General features: G+C 34.9%; 1 protein-coding gene and 1 pseudogene across 1 annotated transcript; both read left to right on the forward strand.

Moving 5' to 3' along the window:
• Positions 1–1,078: 1,078 nt before the first annotated feature.
• LOC113771864 lies at positions 1,079–3,232 on the forward strand (annotated as a pseudogene).
• A 5,458-nt stretch (positions 3,233–8,690) lies between these two features.
• LOC113771866 (glycerol-3-phosphate acyltransferase 1-like) lies at positions 8,691–10,937 on the forward strand. Its single transcript, XM_027316415.1, has 2 exons — positions 8,691–9,422; positions 9,990–10,937. Exons 1-2 carry the CDS (start codon positions 8,691–8,693, stop codon positions 10,935–10,937), a joined length of 1,680 nt encoding a protein of 559 aa, XP_027172216.1.
• The last annotated feature ends 1,906 nt before the right edge of the window (positions 10,938–12,843 follow it).

A 12,843-nucleotide genomic window follows, 5' to 3' on the forward strand; every position in this document is an offset into this window, starting at 1 on the left:
AAATAGAAGAAAAAGATTTTTTTTGATAAGGTAAAGAAAGAAGAAATTGTAGGTGCACATGAAGATGTAGAATTCGTGATTCGAAAGAAAATTTCACAAGTGATTGAGAAAAAAAAAAACAAAATCATTAGTGGGATTAAGGATGTGATTGAAGCTTGTGGCAAGATAAAAAAAAAAAAATTAACTTTATTGGAACTGATAATTTGTTTGAAAGGCAAATCAAATATTGAAGTTGGTTGAGATTAATTGTGGAATGGACAAGCTAGTTGAAAATTGTGGCATTGCTGTTGATATGAACGAATAAGAGCAAGTTCATAGTGAAGTTGAACTTTTTGGCAGTGGAAAGAATGATTTTATGATTTTGTGAGATTTTCTTAGTAATGTTGATGAATTAAATTATGGAGTATGCAATGAAGTATGGATGAACATGTTTGAGTTTCTTGACAGAAATGATGATGCCACGAGAAGTACAAGTTTCGTCAACTATCATGTATATACGAAATTGAAAATCAATTGTAAGTTAATATTTCACATCGTTTATGCAATGATAGAATTTTTTTATGGAAACGAAAGCTCGAGATGATAGTGGAGATAACTACAATGACAAGTTTGATTTAAGGGAAGTAATGCAAAAAAATTAAACCAAACTTTTTTAATGTAGTAATTAATTAGTAATTGGTTTTGTATATTTTCTTTCATGTGTGATTTGAGCCCTCCTAGTGCTCTCTAAATTACGTGCTAGTGTTTTATTGTTTTCTTGAAAAGGAAGTTGAGGAAAGTACAGTTTTGAAAAGTTAAATTGAGTTGAGTGATGAGATAGAGGAAAGCCTCTAAAAATTATTATTTGTGAGTTGTCATGAGTTTAAAGATTATGACTTGATATTGTTATTATTGAGTTTTGAATTAATAAAATTATTGAGTATTTTTATGTATCTATTCTCCTCCTGTTCCCACGTATTTTATGTATTAAAATTGCTTCTGCTGTGTGCTTTTTTGTTTTTTTTCTTCGCCTACACTCTCATGCATACAATTACATACGCTCTAGCGGATCTCATGTGGCAGTAGAGAAAAATGTGTCATGGTACTGCACAAGCTGATCTACTGGGCAACCTCACATTACAGAATTGCATTTAAGGTGAGAAAAATTGGGATCTTTCATCGAGACCCCATTATGGAATCAATGAATCAAGTTTCTTCACATCCTAGCGTGACCAAATGTACATTAGATAGCAGAGGGTCCCAAAAACTGGTCTGTGACATCATCACATTGCTGAGGTCTGATCATTCCTTCTTTCCATATTTCTTGCTGGTGGCATTTGAAGGCGGTAGCATCTTGAAGGCATTCTTGTTGCTTTCATCCTATCCTCTTTTGTGGGTTCTGAGCTTCGACCTCAAGCTAAGAGTTATGATCTTCATCACGTTTTGTGGACTGAGGCTGAGAGACATGGCTGTCGTTGCTAGGGCTGTTTTGCCAAAGTTTTACCTCGAAAATATCAATCTTCTTGTTTACGAGGTGTTTGCTTCAGCAGGATCAAGGCTGGTTTTCACGAGTGTCCCTAGGGTTATGGTTGAAGGCTTTCTCAAGGAGTACCTGAGTGTTGAAACTGTTAAAGGAACTGAATTGCACACCATTGGCCCTTTTTTCACTGGTTTGGTATCAAGCTCGGGATTGCTTGTGAAGGCTAGAGCGCTCAAGGAATCTTGTGGAGAAAACTTGCCGGACATTGGCGTAGGAAGTTTAGATCATCATGACCACCAGTTTGTCTCTCTGTGCAAGGTATCCCTCTTGATAAATACCGGATTGAAACATTAATTTCTTTCATTAAGCACCCCAACCACAAGCTTTTTCCCCCCCTCATGGAACGTTCTAATATATATTGGTGTTGCGATACAATCGAATACAGTATAGTGATTGAGAATTAAGATACATAATAAATGCTTGACCACAAAAGATAAAAGGAGTTTTTTTTTTTCAATACAATTTATTTCACAAATTGTTTGTCATGATATTGATGTATTTTCACCATCTAAAGTCACAGGTATTCATAATATTGACAGCTCAATCTATAAACTCAAAGTGAACTCCCAAATCCACTCAAGTTGCTTAAAAGTCAGAGCTATAAATTGGTAGTTGTCAAACACAGAGATTTTTTATCTCAATTAGTTGGTCCACAAAATGCCCTCTTTTGCACGAGTTATTATGTCTAAGATTCTATAAACCTGTGACAAATAAAAAGTAACAACCTCTTTCGGTTTTCCTTTTTGGGTATTGTTTGCTCGAATTATCATTTTTTTCCTGAATGTAGATGATCTTCATGATTGCAGGAAGCCTATGTGGTACACAAGGATGACAGGAGAGCTTGTGAAAGCACAATAATGCCTAGGGAGAGATATCCAAGGCCACTAATATTTCATGATGGCAGGCTAGCTTTCTTTCCAACTCCTCTTGCAACTCTCACCATGTTCATTTGGCTTGCTTTCGGCATAATACTGGTAATCTTCAGATTTTCAGTTGCTCTACTCTTGCCTTGCAAGATGGCCAAGTTCTTGATCTTAGCAACTGGTGGAAAACTAAAGTTGAGATTGTCTGAGGTATTGGGTTCAGAAAGTGAGAAAAAAGTGCTCTATGTGTGTAACCACAGGACCCTCATGGACCCTGTAGTTCTTTTTGGAGCACTGGAAAAGCCTTTGACTGCTGTGACTTACAGCCTAAGTAAATTCTCTGAGATGGTGTCACCAATAAGAACTGTAAGGTTGACAAGGGATAGAAACCAAGATGCTAAAACCATTCAGAAATTATTGAGTGGAGGTGATTTAGTCATATGCCCTGAAGGAACCACCTGCAGAGAACCCTATCTTCTGAGATTCAGTTCTTTGTTCGCGGAATTAACGGATGAGATTGTTCCTGTTGCCATGGATACATATACATCCATGTTTTATGGGACGACGGTGAGTGGATATAAGTGGTTAGATTCAATCTTCTTGGGCATGAACCCTAACCCTTGTTACAGCATTTATGTACTAGAAAAGTACGTTGCCCAAGGAATTCACTTTTTCTGTTGGGAAATCAAGCCATGAGGTGGCTAATTATATACAGAGAAGATTGGGTGATGCATTGGGTTTTCAGTGCACTAATCTGACAAGGAGGGACAAGTACATGATGCTTGCTGGAAATGAAGGGCTTGTCCAAGATTATAGGAAGAAAGCCTCAGAGCATAGTCAAAATTCTTGACATAGCATACATTATTGTTAATATACTATAGTTTGGTTTCAATTCATTTACAACAATGAATTACAATGTAAAATTGTAACCAAGATTTATTTAATATTTTACTAAATCTGGTTGTTGAGTTTGTTTGGGTACAGGATCATTTGGAAAAATATTTTTAGAACAATATTGTAGTATTTTTTTTAAAGATTAATTTTCTATACACTGATAGTGTATACATTTTCATCATTAGATACATGACACGTAATTCAAATTTGAATTTAAAACTCAAATTTTGTATATGTGTCGTATATTCAACTGCGATAGTATATATCCGGTTGGTATATATAAGATTTACTCTTTTTTAATGTGATGTATGTAATTAAGAAAGAATAGTCAAGAAGATTAAAATAAAAAAGCGATTGAAAAACGAGTTTATGACATAATCAACAAAATTGTTCCAACTAAGCACTTGAAACGCATTTCCAATGCCTAAAAGAAAAATACAAAAAAAAGGAAAAGGGTTCATTTCCAAATGATGAAAGCCCATTAGCTTATATCACTCCAGTCTATTAGGGGAATATGTTGCCCATTGGAAGGTTGGAAGTTGAGATAGGCCCACAGCACTGCAGTCCAATTGTAAAGAATTCAGATTAAATCGCCCGTGGGAAAGCCCAAAGACTGATTTGTATTGTAATTAAGGTCTTGTTTGGCAAGCAAGTTTTTGGCTAAGTTGTCTGCTACAAATTTTTTAATAACTTTAACTACAATAACTTCAAAAAACTTTTTCAAGTTTTTAAACTATACACTTCAAAATATCCAAAACTTTACATACTTAAAAAAAAAAATTTTTACAACTTCTACAGTAAGATTCAGTAAAATTTTAGATAACATCCAAAAAAACCCACTTAGCAAACAGGGCCTAAGATTGCAGATAACACTTTTTTTTTTTTTTTGGGTCAAATTTTTACATGTTTCTTCAGGTGGCAAATTCTGGGGCTGTCCATTGCCAACTTAAGGAGGACGCTAAAGATGAAACAACCACATTTTTTCAAGCAAAATTTACCAAATAAAGAGGCAAAATGTCGTGAATAATTTCGATATTTTTTTTACGAGAATGCCAATTCATAACTTTAAAGCACGTTCTCTCTAATTCTTGAAACTGGATTTTGACCTCTTTTTAATCTAAGGGAGAGTTTATGCTGTCTACCAAAAAAAAATGAAAAAGAAAAGTAAGAAGAATTTTAATACACTTCATTTAGGACAGGCTATTATAATGTCATATAAATTTGTAAAAAGGCCCATGTAGGACTGTAAAGTAAACGAAACGTTAGCTCGACTCGAAAATTTGAGTTTGTGCACTCAAAATATGAGTTCTAAGCGTCTAGCTCGATTAGATTCAATATTTCATTAGTTCAAGCTTGATTTGAAAACTCAACTTTTTTAAAAAAAAATTTAATTTCCAATACTATTTTATTCACTAAACTATTTAGTTTTTTTTTAATAATTTCTAGAAGGAGAGGGAACAGGAGAGTTAAAATTTAGGACCTTTAATTCTCATGATCTCAACCGTGCTCTAGTTCCAGGATCTCAACCTTAATTACAAGTATTTAGTTTTTTTTTTTTTTAATTTATGTAACACAAAAGCGGGGAGAGAGGGCAATAGGATTTAAATCCAGGACCTCTCATTCATGAGATCCCAACCCTAGCTATTAGACCAAAGCCTCATCGGCAAAGTATTTAGTTATTAATGTTACAAAATATTACTTATATATATATATATATATATGCTTATATAAAAAAAATATCATTTAAAAAATAAAAAGTATTTGAACCTTAACGAGCCAAATACCTTGTTTGATAGAAAAGATCATTTCATTCAATAAATCTCCATTAAAGGTAGAAAATACATCAAACAAATGTGACATAGGTAAATGTAGATCTGAAATTAATAAATATAACATAGTTACTGTATGTCTTCCATTTGGATGAATCATTGTAGCCTAATACATCTAGGCATGTATTCTGACAGTTAGATCTGATTAAAATTGGTTTAAATTCAAAGAGAAATTTAGATTTGACAATAATAGAAAAATTGCTCGTTTGAGAAACTAGATTCTAAATTTATCAAATCTTAAATCTTACAAACAAGATAAAAACTAAAAAGACTCTTACAAGAAAAAATTTAGGAGAGTCTCGTTAGAACAATTTAGAAGAGAAGAAACTCTCACTATGAGATCGCAAGAGAGAAGAATTTTTCATTAGAAAACTCTAAGAGAAAATTTATTCAAACAAAAGAAATTAAAAATTGGAGAGAGTGCGCTCTCTTATGGAAAAAAGACCGAATTTGATCTCTATCTCATGAAAGGAGATGACGGAGATTTTGACTCGACAAGTTCTAGAAAGACGGAGGAGAAAAGAGTTCTAGAAGATACTTTGCAATGCTGATGTGTGCGGAGACCAATACTTGACTATAATGAACAAAATACTTAATACATTCGAAATCGATTCGATAATTAACCGGATCTCTATTCTTGTTTTTTTTTCAACAATCGAAATTAATGAAACAAACACAACAAAATTAGATTAACACTCAGAGGTAATCGAAATCCTGGTGCAAAGCACAATCTAAGGTGGAACTCACAAACCAACAACATCCAACCAATTGGTAACTGGAAGTGCGGCGACCTTAAACCTAGGATCTCTATTCTTGTTGGAGCTGTTCAAAATGTCAAACTCAAATCGAACTTTTAACAAATTATTTGTTAAGCAATCGATTTGTAATAATTCGTTTATAACCCTGGCCTCAAGTAATCTCAAAAGCTGGTAAAAAAGAATCTTATAGAAAGGTGTAAAGAAGGACAATGTCCATGTGGTCTCAAATATGCAGTTTTGCTTACTCATGTTGGCTCTACGACTTGGTCTTCTAACAAACGAGACATTAATTATTCTGTACACCTTTAATAGACATTCATTTCCTGATGCGTGCTTGTCTAATAAAGCAATTTCGAAAAAGCCAAACCATTGCCTGAGCACATTTTAATCTCTTCCTCAATTTTGTCAATTCATTTATCAGAGGAGGATGGGCACTGGAAGTACAAGAAGAAAGTTATTGGGACCTCTATGCAGAAGGGTTACTTGTCTGATTGGACGCATAATTGTCTTAGCTGTTAATCACCAGATGGCTCAATCAGATTGTAGAAAATTCTGATAAGCATAACTGGGCTCTTTTACTCTGTAATTGTTTGCTCATTCCATCCTTAAATGACCGGCAAAATATAGTAGAAAAATGGGGATTGCTGACAAAAATGACTGGAAGCACGAAATGCCAATTGCCCCAACGCCTTGCGCCTTCTAAAAAACACTTTTCAAGATAATTAATTCACAGCCTTCTTAGAAGTAAAAACTAACTATTCCCAAAAGAAAGTTTCTTTCATTTTCTTGCTATGCATGCTTACACTAGCTAGATGGTTTTCAGAGGAAAAGGTGCCTGAAATTCAGGTTCTAATTTTGACCTCTTACGACTAGTATATATTGCAGAAGATAGAACCCATTGGAAAGGCTATACCAGAAAGCTCCATAAATGATGACTATCGTACGAGATCAATATAAATATATAATCATCATCATAATCTAGTGATAGCTACTTTTTGGTTTGGACTTTGTCACGACTGCTGTCTTGTACGCAATCACCATAGATAATCAACATAAAATTAATTAAAGATTATGTTAATATTTTGACATGATACTCAAATGGGTAATTTTACTATTGCATCACACAAGATGGACAACCAAACTACCGAAACAGTGAATATAATCAAGCTGAACGATTCCAGAATTGGAATGTTGGACGGACCAGAAATGGAAAACGGGTTTGGCATGCAACGACTATTCAAACATTGTGGCGTGGGAATCTGATGCAGAGCCTATGAAGATATCTTCATCGAATGATTGAAGTTTCACCAACCCATGAACAAGAATTGCATGATTTCAACTGCCTGTTGGGCAAACCCGAAAAAAAAAAAAAGAACCAAGAAATTCAATTCGGATGATGGAAGACCAATTTCACTGGCTTGACCAGTTACTGATCAGGGTTTAATTTGATGTAGTAGGATTATCATTTATGGTTGAAGAGATAATGTTATTAACAAACAAGAAATGTTTGTAACCGAGGTTAATTGGGTCGTCACATGTGCTGTTGTTGGGATTAACTGCTGTCTTTATTGTAATTGACTGTTCCATCATCATGATTCAGGTTGCAGACAGATAGATAGATCCATTCAATGCATGTCTAGGGTTTGGTCGAAAAAGACATAAGCGGTGATTTAGCATTCTTATACAAAAGCTAGTCAGCCACGATATGGTTGTACAGTAATGATTTAACGTAGTATTTTACTTGCTAATATTGGAGCCTTAACACGCCAAGAAAGCGTCAATAATTTTCGCAGAGTTCACGGTGAAATGCGAGTCATATCGAACCACACAAACATGCTAATTAACCTGGAAAAATTAGGACTATGCCAATCACGTTCTCCTCTTAGCTTAGGACTAGTTAAAATCTTCATTACCATTGACAAAATTTGACCTATCAATGTTAATTTTTTGAGACGTTCAATAGGCAATTCCTTTGGCATTTGACTTTTGGGGTGTGCATTCATTTATTACTACGTCAACAAGTGCCAGATAGATGGTTGTAGATCATCTAACTTAAAAGATTGGAATTGAACCCTCTCGTGGATTCCAAAGAAGTCGATTGTCTTTGCTAGGAGAAAATGTGCTTATCTCAAGAGATCGAATTGATGAATACATTGAATAGTAGTTGGACCCCAACGTGTATCCATCCATCCTCAAACACGCTCACACATTCCAACAAATTCAGTATTCATACTCGTAAACAATTACAGCACATATACATCACAGAAGTACGTAACAGACTCTGTCAATTTTTTCAAACACCACCAAAATATTGTGTCAATTTCTCGAACACCACCCAAAAATTGTGTCAATTTTCAAACAAAAAACCGCAATTTTGAAGGCGGTCACCAACAATCTAACCTAACCATGTTCTTGTGCCGAAAGAGATAACCTAACTGTATATGGTCAATCTTTTCATACTATTACTACCTTAATATAAGGGGAATTTTTCTTTCTTTTTTTCCTTTCTTAGAAGAAATGAACCTCATGCTGAGGGCACTAATTAGGAATTGGAAAAAAAAAAATTTTTTTTACTTGCTAGAAAGAGCAAAACCTTTGGGCGGCAATTAATGCTAACGGTGTGGGTAACCAAATGCATGGTCAACTTCCTTCTGCACGCTTTTATTACAGCTATAAATTCCTCAACATCCATTGCTCCTTCTCATCACTTCTCTCTCATTAGATTCATTCTTGTAGAAATTTTCTTTGTCAACCATCCTACTAGTGTAGTAAATCATCATATCATAGTCGTCATTTTCAATTTGGCGGTGAATATACTAAAAAGAGTATGGTATTCCCAATGGTACTGCTCAAATTAGCAGACTGGCTAGTGTACAAAATTCTAGCCAACTCATATTACAGAGCTGCAACTAAGGTAAGAAATCATGGGTTTTTCCAGAGAAATCCATCCTTCAGATCATCAGCATCACAACTTCCTCTATACCCTAGCGTGACCAAATGTACTCTCGACAATAGAGGGTCTCAAACTTTGGTTTGTGATATCCATGGTTGCTTACTGAGATCAAAGTCTTTCTTTCCTTTTTTCATGTTAGTTGCTTTTGAAGGTGGTAGCATTTTCAGAGCCTTTTTCTTGCTTTTGTCATGTCCTTTTTTGTGGGTTTTGGACTTCGAACTCAAACTTAGAGTTATGATCTTTATCACATTTTGTGGGCTTAAGTTAAAGGATATGGATAATGTGACAAGGGCTGTTTTGCCTAAGTTCTACCTCGAGGATCTCAATCTTCATGTTTACGAGGTTTTAGCTTCAGCAGGCAATAGACTTATCTTTACCAGCTTGCCTAGAGTAATGGTTGAGGGTTTTCTTAAGGATTATCTGAGTGTTCAAACTGTTAAAGGGACCGAGTTGCACACGAGGGGACAGTACTATACTGGTCTGATATCTAGTTCTGGATTGTTTGTTAAGCATAAAGCTTTGAAGGAATTTTGCGGGGAAAAAATGCCGGATGTTGGCATTGGAACTCCAACGCTTCATGACCAGTTGTTTATCTCCCAATGCAAGGTAAGCTTCTGAACCCTTGGTTTTTAATAACCAACATGACCTAAGTTCGTTTGATCCACATATACGGGGCCGATGATATGGTTATTGATATTTCATTTGTCTTCTGGTACTTAGATTCTGTTTTTGTTTTTTCCCCTTTTTGGCCCACAAGATTTGTGTAGGTACAAGGACAGCAAAGATACTAAGACAATACTTTTCTCTTAGTCAACCTCAATAATTTTTTGGTTCTGAGATTTTGAAAGCAATGTCTATTAGACTTTGAATGCTGAAAGTTGCAGAAGTACATAAGACAAGCAATGCCATAAATATTGCATTATCCATCGATCCAATCTTGATAAGCCCATATACTGGTTTTCTGATAAAACTAATGGACACTAAATACGAACATTTTACCAAATATAGTTTTTGTTTTTGTTTTCATTTTCGAATTAAAAAAGAATTTGTTGTGTAATGCATGTTCTTTCTAATGTTTAAATGATTCATCTTTGCGGCTTTTAGAAATTGTTGTGTGTTTTTTTTTAAACAGTTTATCTGACGCCTGATTATGCATACTTGTGATTTGTGTAGGAAGCTTATGTGGTCATCAAAGAAGATCCGAAGTCACGCACAAATTCAGTCATGCCAAGGGAGAAATATCCAAAGCCATTAGTATTCCACGATGGGAGACTAGCATTTCTACCAACCCCTCTAGCAACCCTCGCCATGTTCATGTGGCTTCCTCTTGGAATACTTCTAGCCATCTTCAGACTCTTTGTTGGCATATTCTTACCCTACAAACTAGCCATTTTGTTAGGTACATTGAGCGGTGTCCGCATCAGAGTCAAAGGCCATAATCCATCAGAAAACTCCCAAAATGCAAAAGGAGTCCTCTATGTTTGCACTCACAGAACACTTTTAGATCCTGTTTTTCTCAGCACATCTCTTGGGAAACCGTTGACTGCAGTGACATATAGTCTAAGCAAAATGTCTGAATTTCTGTCACCAATTAGAACTGTTCGACTAACAAGAAACAGGGAACAAGATGGTGAAGCCATGCAGAAATTATTATCTGAAGGAGACTTGGTAGTTTGTCCTGAAGGAACCACATGCAGAGAGCCATATCTCTTGAGATTTAGCTCCTTGTTTGCAGAATTGGCCGATGAAATTGTGCCTGTGGCCATGAATACAAATGTGACCATGTTTTATGGGACAACTGCAAGTGGTCTCAAGTGTTTGGACCCTATCTTCTTCTTGATGAACCCTATGCCTCGCTACAGCATTCATGTTCTTCCCAAGGTGCCTAAGGAGTTGACCGTGGCTGGTGGAAAATCTAGCCATGAGGTGGCCAATCATATTCAGAGACAATTGGCTGATGCCCTGGGATTTGAATGCACTACTTTAACAAGGAGGGACAAGTACCTGATGCTTGCTGGAAATGAAGGCGTGGTTCAAGATCGTAGAAAGAAATCATGTGGGACTAAAGTACAGAAACAAAATGTAGCTGAATTTACTACCCTTGAAGATTTACAACCTTAGTGGGATTGATTTTTTCTTTTTCTTTCTGTTGGTGAAGTTCTTATATATATATATCCATATTTGGTTGGTCTTGCTAGGCCTTATCTTTCGCTGTGAAATTTGATATATCTCTCACAGTTTTGTGATGTATGATACTCGGAAATATATGAGCTTTTATGGAGCAGTTATCGCAAGAGCAAGTCATAAATGAGTGCATGGAACAATCTATTGACTATCTTTGACAAGTCACGATCGTGAACGTGTTAGGTATAGAATACAAAGTGTCTGATACCATGCAATCTTCTTTTTCTTTTCATTTTTTTTTTTTCTATGTTATTGTAGACCACCATGAAGTAGAAGTCTAGAAGAAGATGGTTTTGTGTAGCTAGATTTCCATGCCACCATATAGAAATAGCAAAAATATAAGGGAGTATATAGATATAGTTGTGAATTCGTAGTACATGGAGAAATTTGTGTACGTGTGCTTTATAGCAAATTCTAGTTCCACCGACTAAGTAACTTGCAATTGTCACTTTACTAGCACGAGAAAACATGCCAGAGCAACGTGGATCCACATTTTTATTTCTTCTGTTATAAGAAACCAATCATTTCGATCACAGCTGGGGTAGGTAAATATTGTTATCAGTAGTAAATAAATCATTTCTGCTTTTCTATTGTTGTTTCCTTTCCAAGGCCCACAATTTTGTCCTGAAAAATATGCCTTTATTTTTAAAGGGCAATCTCTACTTGTACTTTATTGCATTTAAGTGAATCATGTGCAAAACTGCAAATGCATGAACCCCTTTTTTTTTTCTTTTTTTTTTTTCAAATCTTGAAATAAATTCAAGATGGATTACCAGTGTATAGGCTTGCTTATTGAGTCATGTACCTATATTCAAGCTACGAACATGTGATGAGATAAACGATTTAGGTAATTGTCAGGACAAGGAGTCACAGTACCTAAGAAGTCAATTTTGGTTAAGGGTGATTACTATTCGATTTACTTGTGAAACTATAATAACCATAAATTTTTTTTTAGCAAGGGGAGGAATTTTTTATCTGTTTGTTTTGAATATTGTATGTAGAACTGATGATTAGTAGGATGATTTAAGCAATTTAATTTCGGACTACGAGACGAGAGTATCTAAAACTTTAGAAAAAAAACTCTCATAAGGAAAAACTCATTAGAGACTGAAACTCTTACTAGAATAATTTAGAAGAAAAAAACTCTCACTAAGAGATCTTAAGAGAGAAGAATCTCTTGCTAAGAAACTTTAGGAAAGAATTTATTCAAATAAGAGAAACTAAAAAATAGAGAAAGTGCTCCCTCCCATGGGGAAAGATTGGATTGCATTTTCATGAAAAAATTACTGTAGCGATTTGATGTATGTGAGTGAAAAAGGTAATAGGGAAATGTGATCACGGAAAACGACGTAATTTTCCGATGAAAAATCGTAATCCAAACTAGGCAAATTTTGTCTCTCTTCCATAAGAGAGATGATGAAGAAGATTTTAACCGGAAGAGTTCTAAAGAGAATGGAGAGAAAAGAATTTGGAAAAACACTAATTACGAATTAAAGATTCACTTTGTTCGGAAAAACAAATTTCAATTGCTACGGTACGTATTTCAATTACTTTTCCATTTATCCAATAACTTTTTTTATTTTTCAACCACCTCTGTATCTTATCTTACTTAATACATTATATCGCAAAAAAAATTATAATAAATAAGTTTTTAGGGGAAAAAAAAAGATTTCCCAAGCAATCATGGAAAACTTTTACTGAAAAGTATATAAAAGCTTGAAATACAATTCGAAAATGAAGGAAACCAAATCAAACACAAAGTTGCAAAAGTTTGGCAATGTCATGTGCAGTTTGACTCGTGAGTGTTATTGTAAAGGAGACGAAATAGTTATTATTATTATTA

Source organism: Coffea eugenioides, chromosome 5, assembly GCF_003713205.1.
Source record: "Coffea eugenioides isolate CCC68of chromosome 5, Ceug_1.0, whole genome shotgun sequence".
In the NCBI taxonomy this organism is placed as follows: Eukaryota; Viridiplantae; Streptophyta; class Magnoliopsida; order Gentianales; family Rubiaceae; genus Coffea; species Coffea eugenioides.

Excerpts from the sequence above, each read along its gene's own strand:
- LOC113771866 (XM_027316415.1), top strand. The coding sequence starts at position 8,691 with ATGGTATTCCCAATGGTACTGCTCAAATTAGCAGACTGGCTAGTGTAC. Across the intron at positions 9,423-9,989 it reads TGTTTATCTCCCAATGCAAG|GAAGCTTATGTGGTCATCAA; the intron begins GTAAGCTTCTGA and ends TGATTTGTGTAG.